The sequence below is a fragment of the Vulpes vulpes genome, chromosome 13 (assembly GCF_048418805.1).
Source record: "Vulpes vulpes isolate BD-2025 chromosome 13, VulVul3, whole genome shotgun sequence".
In the NCBI taxonomy this organism is placed as follows: Eukaryota; Metazoa; Chordata; class Mammalia; order Carnivora; family Canidae; genus Vulpes; species Vulpes vulpes.
The window spans coordinates 7,778,729-7,804,165 of record NC_132792.1 but is presented as its reverse complement, the minus strand read 5'-3'; the positions used below and the strand labels follow the sequence as shown (position 1 = coordinate 7,804,165).

The 25,437-nt window shown below is 48.3% G+C and overlaps 1 protein-coding gene across 1 annotated transcript in view; it reads left to right on the top strand.

The window, feature by feature from the left end:
• Positions 1-11,431: 11,431 nt before the first annotated feature.
• The window catches only part of TG (thyroglobulin), a 245,642-nt gene continuing 231,636 nt past the window's right edge, over positions 11,432-25,437 (top strand). Inside the window, exons 1-6 of the mRNA XM_025993474.2 lie at positions 11,432-11,498; positions 12,567-12,675; positions 14,431-14,528; positions 15,916-16,119; positions 16,485-16,644; positions 24,948-25,054. Coding sequence (XP_025849259.2) covers positions 11,432-11,498; positions 12,567-12,675; positions 14,431-14,528; positions 15,916-16,119; positions 16,485-16,644; positions 24,948-25,054 — 745 coding nt within the window. The remainder of the gene's footprint in view (positions 11,499-12,566; positions 12,676-14,430; positions 14,529-15,915; positions 16,120-16,484; positions 16,645-24,947; positions 25,055-25,437) is intronic.

Here is a 25,437-nt window from a genome sequence, read left to right as displayed (position 1 = left end):
TATGCACATATTCATCTAATTTAGAGTATATCAACACTTGAGTGAAGTCTTAGCAACTAGTAAGCTGAGCCTTTTCCCTGTTTAAGAGTATGACTTGTTTTTTGAGAAGGAGGTCCGTTGTGAGAGTTTTCAGATGACTTGATTTTCTTTCCACTTGGTCTTGCTTAAAAAATATGTCTTTAAGTAGAAGCAATAAACTAGAGAGCGTGTTTCTTGAAAAAATAACTTTTCACTGCTACGCAGACAGAACCAAATGAGCACTGGTGGGAGGGATCCTTAGTATGGTACAGGTAAATGTACTTCCTCATACCTGTGTGTGGTGGTCCTATTGGCTAAGGACCTATTCTCAATTTTTTTTTTTCCTATTCACAAATTTAAGGACGATGCACCCTTTCCTTAAAGGAACTCAGTCACTCTCAGTTTCATAGCATTCTTCTTATTTTCACTGGCTGACTTCCTCTCACATACTCATTTTCCACATGTTTGAAACAAAGCACCCCACTTCCCATCCAGTCAACTGGACCTCCTCCGCCTTCACTCTCTCTGCTGTGACAGGATGCTGAGAAACCCAGTCTCCCTGTATCCATCCCTTCAGCACTTGTGCTGGCTGCTCAAAACAGATACTGTTTTCCTCCTTCGAGCCATCTCACCAGTGTTTTATCACATCATGTTGTGGAGGTGTTACCACTGGCCTCCCGAAACTTTAACCTTGCCTTCATGGTACTTCATGAAAATGGTCACTTGCCAGGCTAGAAGAGCAACACTTCCTGAGTGCCTACTTTGTGCCGGTATTGTACGTCGTCTGCAGGATCTAGTCTGATGCTTGTGTGGATAGGTCAAACAAGATCATTTTCAAGATGGGGAAGCTGACAAGTTGATACATTGAGAAACACGTCCTCAGTTAAGGCTTTAGTGGCAGGTTTGAGATGCAAACCCTGTGCTGTTCAAGCTCATGGTCTTGTCCTAGTTGAAGTGTGTTTCAACTGATTTTGTCAGTTTCGTTGTCTTTGCTAAAGCCACTAGTGATGCCCTATTTCAAATCAGTTCTGTGTAACCAGGATCTCCAATTCATTGAAGTACAGCCTCACTCTTTGATGGACTATGCTTGTTTCCATGTCTTGCCTCCTTAACATTTCCCTCTTCTGAAAGGTTCTCCTTTGTGTGTCTCTGCAAAACCAGGCAGTTATTCAAGCTTCGATTTTCCCTTCCATATCCAAGGCTGCCCCTAGTACCTGCATTGTGCCTGCTGCGGAGGAGCGACATCGGTGAGCGGTGCACCTGGCTGTAGTGGGGCAGGCAGGAGCTTTGCAGTTACGCCGCTCAAGTTTTCACTCTGGCAGTTTACTAGCAGTCATCTGTCTGAGCTTGGCATTCCTTATCTATAAAATGTGAATAATGCCTAACAGAATTGAGAGCTCAGTGAAGCAAATAAAAGTAACTAGAAGTTCTTATTAAAGTGTGAATTGAAGATTAAATGCAGGAGTGACCCTGTCATCTGTGTGCCAGCCAGCGGGTTATGTGGCTGGATATAGAATTAATAAGGTCATAGTCTATAGGCTAATAGAAACATACAAAACCTATTTTTTCAAAGAGATGGTTGGTATTAAAGAGTACAGGGAGCCAGAGAAGCAAAAGAAAGGAAAGATAATTAGATTTGTAGGTAGAAGGGTTTGGAGGAAATAGATTATGTGCATTAATTAAAAAATGGTCTTCAAATGTTTTTTGACCTCTGTATAGGAATTTTGGAAAATTATAATCCACTCCTGGTGCCTATATCTTTGGGTACCCCTAAAAGTGGGTCTGAAGACAAAACTTAAGTGTGCTTGCTGTATTTAAGAGATTAGCCAAGGAAGTTGGAGTGAGGAAGGGGGAGGGGCAGGGGAGGGGAGGGAAAACCCAGTATAGTTATGCACAGTGGAGGACACTACTCTGGGCAGTGGAGCTTTTTTGTCATTTGAAACTGTTCACCATAAACTTATTTGCAGAGTCTGATTTCCAATTTGTAAATATTGGCATATGAAAACTAACCTATTTTTAAATACATGTAGTAGAACCAATTGTTTTGCTACTTAGCAACATCTATTTTCAAAATACACAAGCAAGCTCGCTCTTGACATTGGAACTTTTACATATTTTTATGTTCTTTTTTTTGCCTTTGCATTTCACTTCCCAGTAGAATGTTGTCTTCCTTTATATTTACAGGTCTCTATAATTCTCCCTTTTGTCCACAAAAAAATTAAGTAGTAAATTACAATTAAAAATGTATAGGCTTCTTACTAGAATATCAAAATGCATGTAGCAAACACTAATAGTACTGAATAGAAAATAGGAAAATCTACAATTAAGAATTCAGGATTTCAACCCTCCTTTAACACTAATTGATAGAATAAGTAGAAAATCGGTACAGAACACGAACAAATGTGAACGCTTAGTTTGACCTAACTGACCTACAACATTACACCCAACAACTAGAGAGCAGGAATTTCCTTTTCAAGTGCATATGGGATACTCAGAAAGATGGACAGCATACTAGGCTATAAAGCAGGTCTCAATACATTTAAAATAATTGAAATCGGTACGCCTGGGTGGCTCAGCGGTTGAGCATCTGCTTTTGGCTCACGTCATGATCCCAGTCCTGGGATCGAGTCCCGCATTGGGCTCCGTGTGAGGAGCCTGCTTCTCCCTTTGCCTGTGTCCCTGCCTCTCTCTCTCTGTGTCTCTCATGAATAAACAAAGTCTTTAAAATAAAATAATTGAAATCATAGTATGTTCACTGATGACAATGGAATTAAATTGGAAATACATACCAGATATCTGGAAACCACTACCCCCCAAATGATTGGAAATTATCAACATGTAAATAATCATGAGTCAAAGAGGAAAGTTACAAGTAGAATCTGAAGACATTTTTTAATTAAATGAAAATAAAAACAACATGCTAACATTTGTGGGCTGCAACTCAAGCAATATAGAGGGAAATTTATAGGTTGAAATGGCTTATACTAGAAAGGTACACAGGTTTTTAACTAGGCCTATTGTGATTATTTCACAATATGCACAAATATGAAATCATGGATATCTGTAATGAGTATTTGTAAATTATACCTCAATTTTAAAAAAATTGGAAATTAACAATGGTACAAAATCATTGATGTAAGATTTTAAAACTAGAAAAATACACAAACTACAACTAAAATAAATAGAAGAGGAAGGAAATATGTGCTGAAATAAATGACCTACTAACTGCACAAACAATAGGGAAACCATATGAACCAAAACAATTCTTTGAACAAACCAATAAAATTGGTTTAACCCCTACATGGACTGATCAAAAATCAGAATGGAAGAGGGAACATTACTATGTGTCCAAGAAACAATTTTTAAAAATCTTAAGAAAAATTATACGCCAATAAATTTGACAACTTCCATGAAGTAGAAGAATTCCTCAAAAGACAGGTTACCAAGAGTGACTCAGAAATAAATACATTGGATTTGTAATTTAAAATGTTACCTCAAGACTCCAGGCTTGAACAGTAAATTCTATGAAACATTTAAGAAAGAAATCTCAATGTTGCACAAGCACGGACATAAAACAGAGAAGAAGGAAACACTTAACTTTTGAAGACACTTAACTTTGACCTCATGCCAGACCAGGAAAAGCCACGGCAAAGAAAGGAAATTACAGACTAAGACACGGTCCTCTTGAACAGACACAAAAGTCCTCCAAAAAATGTTAGCAATGTCAATCCAGTGATCCACATAATGATAATACATCAAAACCAAGTTGAGTGTTCCACAGGAATACAAATTTGGTTTAATATTTAAAAATTAATGTAATATATCATCAAAAGTCCTCCAACATTGTTCTGGAGGTCCTGCTAGTATAATATGTCACTGAGCAATAAGGGAAGAAAAAATAATTCTTTAAAAAAAATAATTTAAAAATATTTTCAGTAGCATCAAAAATGTGAATACTGAGGAGTAAATCTAAAAACAGACATGCAGAACCTGTACCCAGAAAAGTCCAACAAAGCAATTCCTAGAATAAAGATGAAATAAATGAACAGAAAAATACACCAAGATCATGGATTGGAAGATGCAATATTGTTAAATGTTAGCTTTCCCAGAACTGACCAGTAGATAGAATCCAATTCCAGGTAAAATCCCCCACAGACTTTTTGATTTTTTTTTTCCCCACAGACTTTTTTGAAACACAAATTAGCCAACTGATTTGTATGGAAATGTAAAGGACCTAGAATAGCTTAAGCAATTTTGAGATAACACAGGACAGTTTCCCATCAGAGGGCTTGTCATAAAGCTAGTTATCCACACGGTGTAGAGATCGCAAAGAGAGACGTAAATTGATGGAACAAAATAGAAAGACCAGAAATAGACCCAAAAAGTTATGGGCAGTTGAGGGTCTGTCGCTCCCCATCCTTGCCAGCATTTGGTGTTTGCCAGTGTTTGGGACTCTATCTGTTCCAATAGAGGTACAGTGCTATCTCGTTTTAATTTGCATGTAGGTCCTCTGGCACCATTTGTTGAAAATATTCTTTTCCTTTAAATTACCCAGCTGCCTCTGTTGAAAATCAGTTGAAGGTAATCATGCAGATTTATATCTATAGTCTGCTTTCTCTTCCCATTGATCTATGTGTCTGTCTTTAAGCAATACCACAGGTCTTGATTACTGCAACCTTGTAAGTCTTGGAATCAAGCAGTGTAAGTCCTCTAATTATGTTCTTTCTTAACTGTTTTTGGCAATCCCAGGTTTTTTGCATCTTCATAAAAGTTTTAGAATCAGATACTCAACTTTTAAAAACATGCCAGGATATTGGCAGGAATTGCCCTGAATCTACGGATCAATTACTGTCAATACTTGAGTGTTTTGATCCAAGAGCATGATGTAGTTCTTCTTTGGTTCAAGATTTCCATACTGTTTTCTCAGCAATGTTTTGTAGTTTTCAGTGTTTAGATTTTGTACTTTTTGTTGAATTTCTAAATATTTAATTCTTTCTTCCTGATACTGTAAATGGAATTGTTTTTTTTTTTTCAATTTTATTTTCAGATGTTTAATTACTATAATATAAATAAAATTGATTTTTAAAAATATCCTTATGACTTTGTTAAACTCACTTATTAGTCTTAGAATTTTTGTATATTCCTTAATATTTCCTGACGAGGAGACTAAGGAAACTTCATAGATACATGGAATGTAAGACCTGGATTGGATTCTGGAACAACAGCAACAGAAGGATATTAGTGAAAAGCTGGTGAAATTCATTGAAGTCTGTAGTGAATAATATATCGATGACAATTGCTTGGTGTGATAATTGCGATACGATTGGGTAAGATGTTAATATTCATGAAATCGATTAAAGGGGGAATTGTACCACTGTTCCAACTTCTGGATAAGTTGAAAAACTGTTTCAAAATAAAAAGTAAAAAAAAAAAAAAAGACAGAAGGAATAAAACTTAATGTAAAGTATGTTAGTTAATCATAATGTACAAATACTGCTCCAATAATTGTAACAAATGCACCACGCTAATGCAAGATGTTAGTAATAGGGGAACCTGTGGAAAAGGAAGACAACTTTCTGTACTCAATTTTTCTTTAAATCTAAAATTGTAAGGCCTATTATAAATTTTTAAGAGGTTGAAGAGAAAAGAATGTGAAGAGATAATTACAATATGCTATCTTTGTAGTTTGAGAAAGAAAATAATTCATTGAAATTATTACAAACCTACAGGCAATTTAAAGTTCCATCCTTGAAATACTCTGTCTCTAGGAGTCAGGCTTGCCCAGGAAATCAAGGAAGAAATGCAGTCATTAAAAAAAAAAAAAAAAAAAAAAAAAAAAAAAAAAAAAAAGACACACTTTGATAAAATCAGCACAGGAGGATTGAGGATTGGGAGATTGAAAACTAACTTTAGAAGACAGGAGAACCAGAGAATATGGTGTGGGAGAAAGGCTGAGCTCTCAGAAGAGCAGGCAGGCCTGATTTCAAATGGACAATGGGGCTTTGAAGACCAGAGCAGGTGATCAGGTCCGGAAGTGGAGCCGCATGGGAGATACGATTGCTTTGAAAAGAGCCACTAGAGAAAGCAAGAGCATCTCAACGGTTACCAAATCGCAACCGACTTGAAAAGATTGGACCAGGCTGCACTCAGATCTTGGCTCTCTTGTTGGATTTCTCCAAAGAGAGGGCTAAGGATCACAGGACTATTGAGAAGTTCCATCCTAGAGCCACAAATGGAGAGCCCCGCGTTAAGAGTGAGGGGGAAGCATCGCTTGAACGGCCGCTGTATAGGACGCCTGCGGAGAATCCAGACACACGTGAGAAGACGGGACCAGAAGCATCAGTCCAGGACCACTGGCCCCACAGAGGGAGGGGGTTCATCACTGCCCAGCTGGGGTGAAACTCCCACGCCCCACGTGACCGTTCTGTCCCTGTCCTGGTAAGAGGGGCTTGGAGCCTCCTCACAGTTTGACAAAGGTGGAATTCTTAGGGTCCCCAAGCTGGCCTTTGCTAGCACGGGAGGAGATAAGCCACGTTTTTTTTCCATGAGGTTTGTTGGAATTGAACAATTACTATGAAAAGGTTTTTATCTTGCTAGGCCGCCCCTTTTCTGGACCTTTGGCTCAAGAAGCTTTTCTTGTGGCTTTTTTGGGGTCTGTGCTTCTTGGCGTCTCTAGTTGCTGGCTTTTCCAACACCCAGTTGGAGATATGCGAGGCAAAATACAATCCAGGGAGCTTACTTCCATATTGTTCCTCTGTCCTAAGGTTGCTAGCTGGCTGTCTTCTTTCTGCTTGTCAACATCGTCATTTTCATCACCATCTTTTACATTTTATTTTTTTTTTAAAGATTTTCTTTATTTATTCAAGAGACACATAGAGAGAGGCAGAGACAAAGGTGGAGGGAGAAGCAGGCTCCCTTTTCTGACAAGGGAGAGCCCGATGTGGGACTTGATCCCAGGAACCCCGGGGTCACACCCTGAGTGGAAGGCAAACGCTCAACCACTGAGCCACTCAGGTACCCCCATTTTTTACATTTTAATATTAATATCCAAGTGTTTCAGCTGTGCTTAGCAGAAGAAACAGGGGAAAGTAGGTCTATTCCATCTTTCCGGAAGCAGACATCAGGTACCAGGAATTCTGATGATTCTCTGGTAACCCAGAAGGAGGGAGGTGACTCTGAGTCACTGGGTGTGGGGGTGGCATGGTTCCCAGCAGCTTGGCAGCAGACTGGCCTAGGGGAGAGGCTGCAGCTGAGGGATGTCAGAAATGGGGACCCCTGATTTTGTTACTGAACTCAGGTCAGTTTGCTCCTTGGTGTGAGTTACTGGTAGAGAGGACACCAGGTGGAGCCGTCAAAGGCAACTAGAGATCAGAGATCCTGGGGAATCACTTCCAAACCTGTGACTCCCCAGCAAGGGTGAATGGGGTCCTTTAATTAGGGTTAGGATGATTATCTAGATAGGGAAGCCTCGCCAGGGTAGGGAGGGAGCCCATTAGGTTGCACATGCGCCTTAAGGAAACCTGCCTGCACCTGCTTAGTAAGACCCTAATGAGGCCTGCGCCCCTCCGTGGGCGGGGATTTTAGCCTTATAATGAGTGGCGCTAACTACAGCTCCCTCCAGGCACTCTGGGGTCCTCCTGCACAGGCGTGAGGCCCGCTTTGAGCTCACACAGGCCTGGATGCTCTACGCGCTCCTCAGTCTGTTCCCATCTTGGGGTGCTCTGCCCCTGGGGTCTTAGAGGAGAGATGAGATGGGAAGAAGAGCCTAAGAAAAACGCGGCTCAAGGGTCTGGGTACCAGCAGGTGGGCAGCACAGGTCAGGTCTCGGGGTCCAGTTGGAGAGGATGCTGGCTTTCCAGGCCTTTCCTCCTGTATCCCAGTTACCCCCCATCCCCCACATCTTCAGTAAGCCCCCCTCGAATCAGGGCAAGGAGGAGCCCAACAAGGGCTCTGTGGTCACATTTGGGGTCTGTTCCGAGCGTCCCAGGGTCCCTGGTGTGAAGCAGGTGCGGGTTGGAGAGGAGTCGAGCCGGCATCCCCCCGGATGTCTGTGTGTTCCCCCACCTGTGCCCCCACCTGTCCCCCCCACCTGTCCCCGCCACCTGTCCCTCACCTGTCGCCACCTGTCCCCCCACCTGTCCCCCTCACACCTGTCCCCCACCTGTCCCCATGGCCGGCGCAGCGAGGCCCGCTGAGTCACGATGAGAAGCGCGCAGGGCCCGGCGCCCGCCCAGCTCCGCGCTCTACTGCCCGCCCGAGAGAAGCACCTCTCCTGGGCCCCCCACGTGCACCCCTGCAGCCCCTGGGCACCCCAGGCTCTCCCCCCACCGCATTCCGGGCTCCGGGGCGCTGCCGCTGCTCCCACAGCACCTGACCCGGTGGAGCGGGGCGGCAGCCGGGCCAGTGGCAGTGACTCAGCACCCGCCCTGGGCCTCCAGGGAGCCTCTCAGCCTCCCCCGCTGGTGGGGTTCAGTTCGGGTGGGCAGGGTGACCGTGCTTCCAGAAGGCACGACCCTCCTGAGCGCTGTCAGAGGGGCAGGAGCGGCCTGACACTCACAGCACTGCGTCACCCACTCCATCCCATCCCCATCCCGTAGGCACTTGTCACCCACATCCTCATGAGAAGGGTGAGAGTACACACCACATTCACAAATACTTTTTTTTTTTTAAGATTTTCTTTATTCATGAGAGACAAAGAGAGAGAGAGGCAGGCTCCATGCAGGGAGCCCCACGTGGGACTCGATCCCGGGACCCCAGGATCACGCCCTGGGCCGAAGGCAGACCTGTTACCGCTGAGCCCCCCGGGCTGCCCTCATTCACACATTCTTATCACAGGCTTTTGCTGTGACTGTTTTATTGTGGTTAATCTCTTACTGTGCCTAATTTGGGAGCTAAACTTTGTCATGGGTGTGTGAGTACAGGGGAGAGCAGTAGAGAGGGTGTGGTGCTCTCTGCAGGTTCAGCTGTCCCCTGGGGGTCTTGGAACAGATCCCTGGGGATAAGGAGGCACCTCTATATAGGGAAGAGGAGCTGCTGGCCCCCAAGTGAGGGGTGTACCTTGACCCGTGTCAGGGGGGCCAGGTAGGGGAGTTTTTCTTGTCACATCTCCTTTTCCAGTAAATACCAACACACTTTGTCGCCTTATCTTTGTCTGAAATCGAAGTCTCATTTTAGTTACCCGCCCCCCCACTCCCCTACAGGGTCTTCAGGAGCTGCCCGTGGGCTTGACCTACAGAACACCTGTGCTGCGACTGTCCATCACCACCCCTGCTGCTGGAGAAGCAGCTGGCTGAGGGCCGGGGTGGGCGGCCAGGCCTGTAGCTAGTCCAGGGCTGGGGGCACAGGAGGTGGAGGCGGTGAAGAGGGCTCAGGCCCAAGGCATGGGAATGATGGTTTGATGATAGGATTTGGAGGCTGCTGAGAGGCGAGTGGAGAGTTTGGGATGGCGTTCGGCTTTGCCATGAGAGACGTAGCAAGGCCTGGTGAGGCGCAGCGTGGGAAGAAGTGTCCAGGAGCTTGTTTTGGGACATGTTGAATTTGAAATGGGCCTGGAGCTGGGGCTGAGGCTGAGGCTGGGGCTTAGGCTGGGGCTGGGGCTGGGGCTGGGGCTTAGGCTAGGGCTGAGGTTGGGACTAGTGCTGGGGTTGGGGTTGGGGCTGGGGCTGGGGCTGGGGCTTAGGCTAGGGCTGAGGTTGGGACTAGTGCTGGGGTTGGGGTTGGGGCTGGGGCTGGGGCTGCTGGTAGAGCTGGAGCTGAAGCTCTTGAGTGTTACTTTATGTATTTTGTATCCTGAATATAGTAAAGATGAAGGGAACCGAGGTTTTAAGCACTTCACATATGTTAACTCTTGTAACATTCAGGTCACCTCTACTGGGTAGTAGTGTCCACTGTTCTGCTGTTGGGACCCTCCATCTTCCTCCTGGGTGCACGGAGCAGGCTCCTCCTCCCAGCCTGTCCTGCCCTTCCCCTGGCCTGGGATGACCTCCCTCCAGACTCTCCCCAGCCCTCCTCCCACGTAGGTGCCAAATCCTCAGAGAGTTCTTCCCTGTGGGCCTACCACCCCTGCCCCCATCTGTCACCAGCCCCTCACCTGCAGGGTGCCCTGCGGATCCGTCACTGCCTGGCACCGTATCATTTGCAAAATGAGAAAAATCAGTGGTATTAACTGTTAGCTTCTCTGGAGCACGTACTCTTCAGTGTCCCATTTATTCCCTTCTAGCAACCGCAACAAGTAGGCACACAATATTATTCTCTTTTTACTTCTGTTTTCTAGAAAAGGAGACAGGCGCTCGAGAGGACGGGGTGATTTTGCCATGGTCATGCAGGGAAAGGAGAAAAGGAAGGAGCCTGGCTTTGCCAAGAGACAACACACTGCTTTACAGTCTCTCTGTGGACGACACAGTGCCCGCTGCCTTTCGGTGGGGGATCCTGACGTCCTGGGACAGAGGTGAGGGGAGAGCAAGTATGGATAGGAGTGTGTGTGTGTGAGTGTGTGTGTGTGTGTGAGTGTGTGTGTGGCTTCCCTCACTAAAACTCTTACATTCCATACTCCTGGCTTTGCCTGTTCCCTGCCATATTCTCATTGCCCAGAATGGAGTCCACTGTTGTGGTGCTCTGGGAAATGGAAGGAAGGAAGAGAAGGAAGGGAAGGGAAGGGAGGGGAAGGGAGGGGAAGGGAGGGGAGGGGAGGAAAGGATGGAAGGAAAGGAAGGAAAGGAAAGGGAAGGAAGGAAGGAAGGAAGGAAGGAAGGAAGGAAGGAAGGAAGGAAGGAAAGGAAGGAAAGGAAAGGAAGGAAGGAAGGAAAAGAAGGAAGGAAGGGAAAGAAGGAAGGAAGGGAAAGAAGGGAAGAGAGGGGAGGGAAGGGAAGGGAGGGGAGAAGAAGGAAGGGAGGGGAGGGAAGAGGGGAGGAGAGGGCAGTGGGGAGGGGAGGGAAAGGGAAGGGGAAGGATGGAAGGAAAAAAAGGAAGGGAAGGGAAGGGAAGGGAAGCTTAGGGAAGGGAAGGGAAGGGAAGGGAAGGGAAGGGAAGGGAAGCTTAGGGAAGGGAAGGGAAGGGAAGGGAAGGGAAGGGAAGGGAAGCTTTTCTCCCAGAAGGGCTGAGCCCGTTGCCCACAGAGCCATAGAGCTTTGGCCTTCACTTGTAAAGACGGATTTCAAAGCCACCTGACCCCCGTTCTGCTCCACAGGGCCTCAAGAAGATCTCGTCCCCCACTGGCCACATGAGTGTCCTCAGAAGGGAGCAGTTGCAGGTGGAGGAGCCCCTTGTGACTTGCAGAGAAAACAGGGTAGGCGCCGCTTCGCTGAGTGCCCGTGGGCGGGGGAGCAGGTGCCCGAGCAGCTCTATAAAGGCTCCCTGGCCAGAGCCTGGGGTGGGCAGTGGCTTCCACCCCTTCATCCCCAGAAGGGCCTGCAAAATGGCCCTGGCCTTGTGGGTCTTCAGTCTGCTGGGCTCAGCCTGCGTGGTGTCAGCCAACATCTTCGGTGAGTTATGAGCCCAACACTGGGGAGCAGAGGGTCTGGAGGGGACTTCCAGGCCACAACTCCGATGATCTTGTCCCCATGCCTCAGGACATTTGTGGTCTCATTGAATCCCCACAATGTCCTGAGGACGGCTTTCAGATGAAGAGACAGAGGTTCAGAGAGGCGGACTAATTTGCCTTCAGGTCACAGAACCTGTGATTCATGGAGAGTAGATGGGAAATCAGATCTTCCTAAGTCAATTTTAGCTCACCCCACCCCATCCTTTTTGTGAATGTTGGCATCAACTTTTTTTATTTTATTTTATTTATTATTTATTTATTTATTTATTTTCTTTTTCTTCTTTTTTTCTTTCTTTCTTTTTTTTTTTTTTTTAATTCCCTTAGCTGTCTCAGGCCGAGGTGATCTATGTGAGGCATTTGAGAAGTAGTCCACAGGTAGCGGGGAAAAAAAAAAAAATCCACCTGTTCAGTGAAATAGACATAAGTTCCAGCAGAGGCTCAGCCACTTGCTGGGTGACTTTGGATAAGTCTAAGCTTCGGTTTTCTTGCTGGAAAAGTAAGCCAGTGACACTCCTCTTCTGACATGGTTGTGATTTCGGATAAGCTCCTGCATGTCACATGCGCTCTCAGTGGAAAGAATGACACAGGGGAATTATTAATGAGTTTGCATCCCTGACCTGTGCCAGGGAGGTGCCCTGCCCATGGGGACGGCTTGATAGATCCAAGGACACCTTCTTCCTGGTGTTCGGACCTAACCCCCCGAGTCTCGGGAGAAAGCGGGGTCTGAAGGTTGACTTCGGAGCCCGCTGGTGCCAGCTGTGTGACCTTGAGCGGGTTACTTTCACCGTCTCAGGGACACAAGGGTGAAGGGCAGACATCACTTCCCAGGAGAGGCTGAGGGTTAAACGGGCCAATGTCATACTTAGAAACGCATCAATAACCACCAAACTGGAAATTAGAGCCTAATTGTTGATGGTGATGCCAGAAATACAGCCCAGGAGAGGATCTGTGCTTTGCTACTGGAATCCCATCCATACTCTTCCCTGATGAGCTGCTTCCCTTTCCCCAGAATACCAGGTGGACGCCCAGCCTCTGCGTCCCTGCGAGCTGCAGAGGGAGAGGGCCTTTCTGAAAGGAGCAGAGTATGTTCCTCAGTGCGCGGAAGACGGCAGCTACCAGTAAGGCTCCCTCAGCCCTGTGGACTCCTGGGGCCCTAAGAGACCTTAAAGCTTATCTCATTCCCACCAGCCCCTGCGCTGTGCCCCCACTCACCCCACATGCATGACATGTGTCCACTGCCACTTGGAGGGAGGGGTGCCCACCTCTGGGGTTGATTGACACAGGATAATCTGACCCAAGCACCCCAGTCCCTCGTCATCCCAGCCAGGACCAGGCACTTCCCTTCATTCCTGCCCAAACTTTCAGCGTGATTGCTTTTTTTTTTTTTTTTTAAGATTTTATTTATTTGTTCATGAGACACACACACAGAGACACAGAGAGAGGCAGAGACACAGGCAGAGGGAAAAGCAGGCTCCATGCAGGGAGCCCGACGTGGGACTTGGTCCCGGGGCTCCAGGATCACGTCCTGGGCTGAAGGCGGCACTAAACCGCTGAGCCACCTGGGCTGCCCTGTAACTGCTTTAATAAAAGGGGTGGGGGATTGAGGCTTCAGTGCCGCCCGCCCCTTCACCTGCGGCCTTGAGAGGTCCGGGGTGCGGGGAGGCACGAGCTGCCTGGACTTCAGGCTGCCGCCGCGCCTCCGAGCCCAGCCAGGGCCAGCGATCTGGGCCATGCGCCTCTGTCCCCGCCGTGAGCTCCTCTCTGGAGGGGGCTTCTGGCTGCCCTAATGTGAACTTGCGTCCCAGACTGGCCCCCAAGAGTATAGTGATAATCTCGACTTCCCAGCAGAACTCACGGGAGTCCTTTGTGTGGGCTTGGATGTTAACTTCCCCGTGCTGTGCCAGTCACATTGGACCAGGGGAGCCTGGTCTGTGGCTGCATTCTGGGAGCCCCCTGTGAAGCATCCCTGCCTGCCTTCATGGTCCGAGTCCTCCCCATGCACCTTGCAGCCCCCTTACACACTCCCAGGAGGGCAGCGACACCATGGGCCGGCCACTACTGGGGCCTTGGGGACGTGTGGAATGGCACGGGACGTGGCAGGTGGCTCACCTGTGCTCACCTTGTTCACGTGGCTCCTCCCATGCCATCTGCAGTTCCAAGCACCCTGGTCCTCCTCAGGGAGCTTTTCTCTTCATCTGGTGCACCTGTGACCTTCTGCCCCTAGAAGAATGCTTGATCATCTTGTTGGCCTCATTGTGGCCACTGCTTGCCGCAGGCCACCCACAGATGTGCCTCTCCGTGTAACCCTGGCCTGAGGCTCTGCTCTCCAACACCCCTGACTTTACCGGATGTTTTTCCTGGCCCCGGACACTTAGCCCAGCCCTGGCACCACTTTTACCCTCCACAGTGGTGACCGTGTGGCAGCCACACAACAGGGTGGCCTTGTAGACCAGATGTCTGGAGGGTGAAGGGCTGAGATGTCACAGGGATGAGCAATTCAGGTAAAGGCTGGCTTTGGCCTCTGTTGCCCACCCCTCTCCCCTCCATGTCTCCCTAATTTAAAGGAATTAAAACATGGAAGAGGGGATCCCTGAGTGGCTCAGCAGTTTAGTGCTTGACGTGGGCTCAGGGCCTGATCCTGGAGTCTCAGGATCGAGTCCTGCTTCGGGCTCCCTGCATGGAGCCTGCTTCTCCCTCTGCCTGTGTCTCTGCCTCTCCCAGTCTCTCTCTGTGTGTGTGTGTGTGTGTCTCATGAATAAATAAAAAAATCTTTAAAAAAAGTGGATGAACGGAAAAGATGAGGGACAGCCAGCTGGGTTGCAGCTTGGGGCCCCTATAACGCAGTCCCTGTGGTGTGTCCCTCCTGTCCTCAGGACCGTCCAGTGCCAGAATGACGGGCGCACCTGCTGGTGTGTGGGTGCCGACGGCGTGGAGGTGCCCGGCAGCAGGCAGCCTGCTCGGCCCGCGGCCTGTAAGTGTGCACGGGGGCAGGGAGGGAAGGAGGGTCCCTGGGCCCCGGGCTGCCGGAGGTTGCCCTTCCAATGAGGATGACAATCGTGCACGCCAAACCTTACTTCCTGCGGGACTGCCGTGAAGATCCAGGGGGCTGAGCACACCATTTGTTCAGCAAACAGGTGCCAAGCTGGCCTGGCTCGCCGGCCACATGCCTGGCACTGAGGAAGCCACAGGGCCGGACCCCCAGGGCTGCTGGAAGCAGAATGAGGCCCCGGACACACCGAGTGTTCGCTCACCTCAGTTGTTTGTAAAATCTGAGGCTTAGGTGAAAACATCCCTGTTAAAATAATTATTTGAAAAAAAAAAATAAGATAAAATAATTATCATCATGAGTAGTCAAAGGAACACAGCACCCCCCGCCCCTCCCCTGTAAAGCATGTCAGCGCTGAGCCTAGAACACAGGTTGGGGAAGCTGGTCATCTTTAAATGGTGATATCCAGCCTGGAACCAAAGCTCTTCTTTAAGGAGAAAAGCTCAGCTTTGGGCACCGGTTGTTTGCCCCAGCCTGGCTAGCAGAGGGTGGGGGCGCGGAGCAGGCTGGCTCCCAGCAGGCTCCTGCTGAATGCCCTCCGCCGGGCCGGGCCCTCACTGAGCTGTCGTCGCTCGCCTATTAATAGGAAATGTAAGACCAGGCTCCCAGGTTTGTTTATTTTTTAAGATTTTATTTATTTATTCATGAGAGATACATGCAGAGAGGCAGAGACACAGGCAGAGGGAGAAACAGGCTCCCTGCGGAGAGCCGGACATGGGACTCAATCCCAGGACCCCGGGATCACGACCTGATTCTAAGGCAGACGCTCAACTGCTGAGCCCTCAGGCGCCCCACGTCTTGCAGGTTTTAAGGCGCATGTGAAACGCTGGGCACACAGTGGGTATTCAGCAGGGGCGGTGACTGTCATGGTCACCAATCCTCATTGCTGAGAAAGGTGGTCGAGTTTCAGCCCTGCAGAGGAGGAGGGAGGCCCAGAGCAGTGCAGGCTGCAGGGCCTCCCCAGGGATACACGGTGAGGGTGTGGGCAGGGGCGTGGGGAAGCGATGGGACGAGCTGCGCACAGCCAGCCGGCAGTGCTGCACAGCCTCCCCCCTGCAGCGCCCGGGCTGCGGGCTGTGTGGTGTCCCGTGGGGTGTGCCCTTCCCTGACGGGTGTGCAGGATGCAAGAGAAATCCGGGGTAGAGCCGGGCGGTGGACACACTGGTCCCAAACTTGCCGCCAGCGCTGAGGAGCCCCGCAGGCTGGGCCTGAGGTCCCCTCACTGTGGGTGGGAAGGACACGTCCCTATCTCCGGCATCAGGTGGGGGTGAGGGGGAACCTGAAGCTCTGACGCTGCTCCTTGCACCCTCAGGCCTGTCATTCTGCCAGCTGCAGAGGCAGCAAATCCTGCTGAGCGGCTACCTTAACAGCACCGCGACATCCTACCTCCCTCAGTGCCAGGAGTCGGGGGGTTACGCGCCCGTGCAGTGCGACCTGTGGCAGCAGCAGTGCTGGTGCGTGGATGCCGAAGGGATGGAGGTGTACGGGACGCGCCAGCTGGGCAGGCCAGCCCGCTGTAAGTCTCCAGAGCCCTGGCCCCCCGACATCCCCCAGGGGCTCAGCTCCCTGCACGTCACCAAGACTTCGTCAGGTCTCCCTGATGAAAGGCACAGAGCCTGGCCCCCAGTGCAGAGAATGAGAGCATTTTAGGGAGGCTGCACCCCTCCTAACATTGCCCCGTGGGGGATGGTCAGCATCTGCTGGCTGGTGGTCGGGAGCAGAAGCAGGACGTCGGGGAGCACTGGCCAGGGCCCCGTGCAGGGCTTCGTTTCCATGTGGGTCTGGGTCCCGCGTTTCCTGGGAACGTCTGCGTCTGGACCGCAGGAGCCCAGGCACCTACTAGGACCGAAGAATTGAACATTTTTCCTCTGAAATGTTTAGGTCCTCAGAGCTGTGAGATAAGAAACCGGCGTCTCCTCCATGGGGTGGGAGACAAGTCACCACCCCAGTGTTCTCCGGATGGGGGGTTCATGCCTGTCCAGTGCAAGTTTGTCAACACCACAGACATGATGATCTTTGACCTGGTTCATAGCTACAACAGGTAAGGGGAGCCCACCTCTGGGGTCTGCTCAACCCCAGGCCGTGTCTTCCTATCCCCTGCTGAGGCTCATGCCTCAGGCTGGGGCTGGGGGCTTTGAGGTGCCCTAGGTACCCACTGGTGGGAGTTGAGAGAGGCCTCACTCTCATACATGGCTGGGCATCCGAAGGACACAGTATTTTTATTTTATTTTATTTTATTTTGTTTTGTTTTGTTTTATTTTGTTTTATTTATTTATTTATTCATTCATTCATTCATTCATTCATTCATTCATTCTCGAGAGACATAGAGAGGGAGGCAGAGACACAGGCAGAGGGAGAAGCAGGCTCCCTGCGGGAAGCCCAATGCAGGACTTGATCCCAGGACCCCGGGGTCACACCCTGGGCCAAAGGCAGATGCTCACCCACTGAGCCACCCAGGCGTCCCAAAAACATTATTTTTAACAAAGCAAGATGGCAAAACCATTTGAATTAAACATAAGTTAACGCCCCTCTTTCCCCCACTGCCCGCCCTGGGCCAGGGAGCCCAAGGAAATGAAAGTACAGGAGAGTGAAGACGCATGTATTGGGATGTCTACTGCATTGTTTCTCACTGTAGCAGAAAACTGAGAGCAGAGTGGCTGAGAAAGTCAAGGTGGATAAATGCGCCGCCACCGGAAATATCTATGCAGCCGTTAAACAGAATGCATTGGAACTCTACCAGTTGACGTGGAGAGGGTGCTGCAGCCCATATTATGACGCTATGATAGAAGACACAAGGCGCTTGTATGATTTGCTTCTTACAAAACAGACACACGTCCTTTCACATACATATACGGTGATAGGATTACGCTTGTGTCTGTGATCGGCATACGCGGGGTGGTGATCATGGCCATCGGCAGGATCGAGTTGCTATGGAGAAGCAGGGGTAGGAGAAGAAGGGAATTAGCAGAGAAGGAAAAATGATGGCATGATGGCAAGCGTGGGGACCACCGTATTTATGCCGTTTTGTAAATTGCGTGTGTCTACGCACCTATAAATGATTTTGAAGACTGAAGTGACAAGCCTAAGAAGGGAGATGCATGATAGATCTCTGCCCAAATAATCAGATGGCTTCTGGTGATTCAAGACGGCCACTTTGTCATTGCAAAGGGCCAGCATGGACTTCAGACGTGGTTGCCTCGTCCTGAGTGCAATCAGTAAGCGCGTTAGTCTGTGAATATTGATGGGAGTTCTCTTGGAGAACCTGAGCCTCTCTGTGGCTGGCTTCCAAAACAACCCATTTCTTTCCCTCTCTGAGAGAGAGAGTGTTCCCATGGGCTGTGCCGGGAGGGGTGGCAGCCTAGCAGCCTGGACACATGAACTGTCCCGTCGACAAGTCTTATTCGAGCTGCTTGTTATTTTAAAAACCGAGAGCATTTCAGGTCAACTCCGTGAAATTCCTGTTTGTGTAGGTAAAAAACAGTTGAACATCAGCAATTTCTTATGTTTAACTTAATAGCCCAGATTCTGGATTCCTGAATTCCCCCCTGGCAGGAAGAAGCTGGCCTTGAACTGCTCTTTTTGGACTGATCATACGTGGTCCAGCACTCTGTGTCCCCCTGGGTCACGGTGGATGCTCCTTCCATCGGTGTGACCTGCCTGGCCCCATAGCATTAGCCTCCATGACCCTGATTCTAACTCGGCCACTGCTTGGCAAAGTGACCTATTCCTTTCCCTTTATCCCTATGCCTCAGTGTCCCCAACTGAAATATGGAGACAACTCCCTGCGCGCTAGGTCATGGCGAGGATGTGATGAGGCCTCGTCTATGAAACTACCTGAGACAGATGCCAATTGTTATGCATCTGTAGGGCTTCCTGACGTATCCCCCAGCTGCAACAAACATAAATTAGGGTTTTTTTTTGGGGGGGGGTTTGTTTTGCATTTTTCCCTCTGAGGCTTAGAGAATGGCCTACCTGTGTGCACATAAGAATTTCCAAACAGCCCGATTCACTGATTGTCACTGATGCAAACTAATGTGTGCTTATTTCAAGTTCAGCTGAGTACTTACTACATACAGGCAATTGGGTGTCTCTCTGCCTGCTTTAATGGTTACAAAAATAATTACGTTCTCCGGGATACGGATGAGGAGTCTGAAACATAGAAGCTAAGGAGCTCACCCTGGGAGCCATGGTTAGTGGTCGCTAGAGCTGTCTGGCTCCACTCACCATCCCACACCCCTTTGATTCAACTCTTTCCCTGCAGCACCTAGCACAGAGCTTGGTGCACAGCAGGCCTGCAACCTATGCGTTCAAGAATTTTGCGGGTGTCAGCTTGAGGCACAGTTCAAGCTCTCTCCACGAGGGGGCAGTCGAGTTAAACGCAAAAGTTCAAGACTAAGCCTCCATTGTTTAATAGATGCAACCAGAAAAATTTATTCCTGAAATGGGATCCTATCCTTTATGTAAGCAAGCATGTCTCTGGGGGGGAATTCCGACTTAGAAAGGTCATGGGAAGGGTTGGGTGGGTGGTTACTGGAAGCCCAGCCGCATTCAGGGATTTCTTGATAAGCTGACCTGGGCAGTGCCAGGCCCAGCTGCTCCACGGGGCAGGGTGGCAGGAGCCCCAGAGGCCACTCCAGAGAGTCTAGATTTCCTACCCAAGGTTGCAGATAAAATACAGAATGGCCAGTTACATTTGAAGCTCAGATAAGCAAGGAGTAATTTTTTAGTATTAGTACGTCCCCAATATGGCATCAAGAATTTTGAGCTTGTGGGGAAATTGGGTATATTTTGAATTTAGGAAAGAATGGACTGGCTGGGGAAGAGCAGAGCAGGTGCAGGGAGGCAGCTCTGTGGGTCTGGAGGCTCCTACATGGGTCCAGGTGAGAGACCACATTGGTGTGGACCAAGAGCATGTGATGGAGAGCACTGTGAGGAGACGGGATGGCTGGGGAAATATGTCTGAGGTAGAATCCAGAAGGTAGAGGGTGAGAAGAGGAAGAGTCAAGCCCAGGTCTGGTTTCTGGATGCATGGTACAGGATGAGTTTGGATGAGTTTGGAAAAGGAAAGTCACAAGTTTCAATTTGGAATGTTGAATCTGAGAGGCTTTCTTTGGGACATTCCAGTGGAGAAGGGGCATGAAGCAGTTGACTTATTTGCATGGGGCCTGGAGGGGAGGCTGGAAGGCTGTGGGGAGCTTATTTGCCAATCTACTGTGGGTTCTTCATGTGCTAGGTGATGACTTGCACTTGAATGCGGCCATCCCGTTTACCCATTTGAAGCAGGTCCTTTTGTTTCCTGAGGGCCACAGCTGATGACTCCTGTTTGGCTGGTGACTTTGAAAACCGCGCTGTGCTGTGGAGTAAGCTTTATTAGTTCTTCGAACTCTTCCCCACCTTTCCTACTACCCTCGCCCAACTGCTAACTGGGGAAATGCATTCTGGCTAAGCAGATTGCAGGTAAAGGTTCTAAGAGCTGGTGCCATTGCCAGGCCTTAGTGGTCCCTCCTAAAATTCAGTTAATTGGTTTATTAGCCCTTAGTGACTAAGTAAACTCAAACTTTCAAACCTTGGCCAACTGTGCTGATCAGATAATCCAGTGAGAAAGATTACATGCATCATAATGTGTGGCAAAGAGACATCATTACAGAACATACAGAGAAATCCTTTGAGGACTGACCACCAGTTACCCTCATAGGAGACATCCATGCCAGCTCACAGCTCCTACTTGAAGAAGTGCTCTTCTGGCACCTAAATTGCTAATTTATTAATTGATGGTTAGATTTCTGGAGGGACTGTCTGTGGGTGGCATGGAGAATCTGACTGAGTACTGGTGTTGGCTACCCGAGCCCAGGGCATGGATATCATTTTGCACAGGACCAGGATCGGGTACCTGGCAGGGCCTGACATTTAGTATTTCACTGAGCCTGTGTCGTGATTTCTCTAACTCTGGGTTGGCCACCATCTGAGCATAAACTCAGGACAGCCATCCTTTGCTCCTGCACTACAATTTTCTTTCATGAGAACTTTCTTAGGATCCTCTTGAGGTTTTGCTTTTATTCAACAGAAGGGACACATCCTTTTCCATTAGATAAACTATGTTACTTTTGATTTTTAAGGTTTTGTTCTGATTTTCTCTTCCTCCTTTCTTCTGACACACCCCGAATGGGATAGAAATAGATAATAGAAGAGATCCTAGAGGAGGCAAAATAAGGGTAGAAAATAAGAATAAGACAAGGAAAAGTTGGTATGTACCACTTGTTCCAAAAGTTTTCTTATAACAAATAGAAAAAGGTGCATATTTGTCTCTGAGCGCCCTACAAACAAAGGAAGAAAAGATACTCTGTTATTTGGTTTCCACCAGATAAAAGTAAACCTGTTTTTCAGAGGAAAACAATTTTTTTTCTGTCAAAAGTGGAAAAACCTTTGTTCCTTCTATCCCCATAAAAGGAACGATGCCATATGCCATAAGGTCCTATATGACTTGCCCATGTCCTGCTGCCAGCAAGACAGTCAGTTTCCTAAGACCTGAGCCTAGAAGGACAGTAGGCATGGAACTTTCAGGAACAGTGTGTCCATGGTAGAGATGGTTGGGTCTTGAGACTCTCTCCGCCCCCAGACTTGGGGGGACATCTCCCCCAGTGATGACCAGCTTCTCAGGTTCTCCTGTCCACACTTTCATCCTCTGCCCTCACTTTGAACGTGGCGATGTGCTAATGATCCTTCTAGACATGTTCTCTGTCCTCTTCTTGCCAAATCCTTGTTCTTAGCTTCAGGATCCCACTCCAGACTCACTTCCTCTGGGAGCATTCTTTGGCTGTACGCCAGGTTCCAAACCTAGCTGGCCCAACTATTATGATGGAGCCTTTCCCTCCTTTCATCTAAACCTTAGGTTCAGTCTCGGTAGTTATTAGACTTTTGGTGAGGTGGCAGAGAAGGGTGGGAATCTAATAAATAGGAGGTTGAAAGCATGGCGGAAGACTTCCCATCCTGGCCGATGGGAAAGCACTAATGACAATAGAGAAGTAGCAGCTAAACCATCCTGGTGCTAATTGCTATACTGGAGGAAGAGTCCAAAATTCATAGTGGTGGATACCGTTTCAGAAATCAGCCACGAAAATCAGGTTTATCAAATCAGACTTCGGGAACAAAGGGAATCAAGTAAAACTCAAAGTTTGAGCTTCCTGTCGCTGCCAGGGTGAGGTGCGCTGAGGACTGGGCTCTGTTTCAGAAGCAGCGCTCCACCCTGCCAGCCGCTGCTGTTGAGAGACCAGGGGAGGTCTGAGTGGACTCAGGATGCCTGGTGTCGGGTCCGGGCTGGGTGATCTTGGTCAGTTCACCACACTGAATCCTAGGGTTCTCATTTGTGAAATGCAGCTTTTTAAGGGTTGTTGTAAGGATTAAGGAGATTAGAGGGTGCTGGTGCAGTGTCTGATCATCCTGAGCATGTCCCCTGTTATTATTTTCATGAATAGTAATTAACGGCCATGACCACGTGTGGCTAGGCTGAGCCAGAGCTCTCACACATCTGGCTCCGGACCCGGAGCTTTTTTCACTGCACACAGAATTGGCAAGGAGGGATTACAGGTGACAGTGCAGGGGGTCTGTCCCAGAGGTGAGCAGAGGAAGCAGAGTCCAGGAAGGCCTTCAGGTCATCTTCCTGAGGGAACAGGAGGACCCCTTCCAGCTGAAGCCATAGTTGTCTTTTTTTTTTTTTTTTTAAGATTTTATTTATTTATTTGAGAGAGAGAGAGAGAGAGAGAGAGAGAGGGACAGAGAGAGAGAGAGAGAGAGCATGAGCAGAAAGAGGGGCAGAGGGAGAAGTAGACTCCCTGGTGAGCAGGGAGCCCAATGCTCGGCTCGATCCCAGGACCCCGAGATCATGACCTGAGCCAAAGGCAGATGCTGAACAGACTGGGCTACCCAGGTGCCCCCACAGTGATCTTCAATATGCAAGAAGGAGGGATATCAGGAGTAAGGTCCATGTAAAAAGCACACAGAGGCCCAGACACTGGGTAGCTCATAAGACTGTAAACCCAGAGAGGAGGACTTTGACCCTAAAGTAGAGGGATGAAGATGGCTCAAAAGTCCTGCAGTTGATGGGATGAGCACTGGGTGTTATACTATATGTTGGCAAATTGAATTTAAATTAAAAGAAAAATGTAAAAAAAAAAAATAGTCCTGCTGCTGGCACTGGTCCTGGGGCATGACCCTGAAGTGGGCCTTTGGGTTGAGTTGGAAGGACATGGGACTAGAGTGACTGAAACTTCCAGTGCCTTGTGCTGAAATACATTTCAGGACCTGGGGCCAGCCAGGTGCCCTGTCCGTGCGTTCTCCAGCGGGTGTATCTTCACCTGCTGGAGATACCTATTAGATATCGGGAAAAGGTATCTAGAGGAAATTGCCAGAACAAAACAGAGTTGCGTGCCTTTCAGAATGTGGGACAGGAAGCAGGTGCAGCCAACATACATTGAATGATACCACTGGCAGATGTAGGCATCATGGGGTGGGGAAGACCTGGGTATAAACTCTCTCTCCCACTGCTGTTTCTAGGTAGGGGCCAACATACCTTACCTTCTTTTTTTAAAAAGAATATTTTATTTATTTATTTATTTATTTATTTATTTATTTATTTATTTATTTGAGACACAGAGAGAGAGGCAGAGAAATAGGCAGAGGGAGAAACAGGCTCCTGGCAGGGAGCCCGACATGGGACTCAATCCCTGGACTCAGGGATCACATCCTGAGCCAAAGTCAGACACTCAACCACTGAGCCACTCAGGTGTCCCCATACCTTACCTTCTTAACCTCTAAAATGGGTACGAGAAAATACCACTTGCCTTTTAGAAGAGTGTTAAGTGGATGAAATAAGTCAACCTATATTAAATATTTGGCAGATTGTCTTGTACGGGACAGTGCTCAATAAGTGGAAGTGATTATTATCCTAGTATTAGTGCTTTTAGAATGGAATCATCCCAGCTTTCAATTCATGAATTTTTATTATATATACTCCAATCTGTGGCAACTGGGCAAAGTGAGTTTTTAGTTTCTGCTATGCATAACTTACCTACCGTAACACTCCTTTTTATTTAACTCACGAATACACAATAAAAGACCGACAACATGGAAAAAAAATCCATACTCCTGTAGTGCTTTTATAGGCATTGTGTTGCATATTCATTCTCACGCAAATTATCTACTACGGTTGCACCCCCAGTTCAGGCTGCAAGCAATTGCTGTGTTATCTGTTGCCTTCCAATAGTGGTTCATGTGCACTGTGGTAATTGCAGTGTCTATACAGGCCATTTTGTATTCTCCCCTTTTTACCTAATGTTGTAGATGCAACCATTTAGGAAGTTTACTGTAATTTACTTCTTACTCTTCCTATCACCGGATATTAAGGTTGTTTTCAGTGTTTTGCTGGAATAGATGACACAGCAGTGGATCCCTGCGCCGAGAGCTGCTGCTTCTGCTAACTTACTCTCTGGGGATGTTTCCCGACACAGGGAGAAACACATTATGGTTGGTTCTCATGTGCTAGCCCTATAGGGCAAAAAAACAAATCCCCTGGTGTTGCATAACGATTCCTCTCTGGTTGCTGAATCATTGCACATGGGAAGAACTCCTCGGTATGCTTTTATATCACCTTAGCTTCATCTTACTTCCCGGATCGGGAACCCTGCCAGTTGGCTCCTGATAGCAATTGCCAGGTCGGACGTGGCTTGGGCACACTTGCCCTGTACTTATGGAGAGGGATTGCATGGCCCTTTTGGTGGTGTCATGTTGATTTTATGTGTTCTCAACTGTGGAACTGGGAAACGTCCTGAAGAATTTCCTACGGTGGATTCTGGCTTCTTTTCAAGCTCTGGAAAAGTTGTAAAGGGCTCCGGAGTTTTTTGATCTCCCAAAATGAGATCATCTACAATGGACCATATGTTTGTCAAGCAAACTTGGCCTTGAGTCCCTAGCGTTATAGTCTAGTAACGTTACACTCCAGTGATGTGATGTCCATCATCCTTTTTCCTCCCAATCCTACGAGGCACATGTTTGGGTGCAAATTGGTGAAATTCCACGAGGGAGGCAAATGACTAATTCATAGGCGACAGCTGAGTGCGGCTTCATTTTCACTTGTCCAGCCTGGCCCTCGCCAGGTAAAACCAGTTTAGAAAAGAAACATATTTACTGCAAAAAACATGGAGCGAATGGCATGAGATTTAAAAAAAAAAAAAAAAGTAGACATTCCTTCTCCCCAGATGAGATGAGGCCACATTTCTTTCTTTCTTTTAGAAGGGCTTGTGAAGACTTGAGCTTTAGGAAACAGTGGCCATAAATCTCATTCTGTCTTAGGTTTCCAGATGCATTCGTGACCTTCAGTGCCTTCCGGAGCAAGTTCCCTGACGTGTCTGGGTATTGTCACTGTGCAGACAGTCTAGGGCGGGAGCTGGCCGGCACAGGTAAGCACATCTCAGGTAAATGGAAAGAGAGAGAGAGAGAGAGAGAGAGAGAGACATTCCCCAAACCTGAAAGCTTGCTAAACAGAAAGCAGTGTCTGTTTGCACTCCTGCTAGGCTGCCATGGGTGTTGAAGAGGGCGCAGTTTGCAAATGTTCATCTCGGGTGCTATGAACACAGCTGCTGGTGCATATGGAGCCTTCGTGCACACTGGAAAGAGGAACCCCACTTTGGGCAGGTGCGGCTCTGAGCCCAGAGAGTGGAACACAGGATGCCTTTTAATCTGCTCTCATTCTTGCAAACTGTGCTCCTTGGTGCTGTGAGCAACCTGCGCAACCATATAGCAGCCCTGACTTTGGAAACCATTACCATCTTTTTGTTTTAAG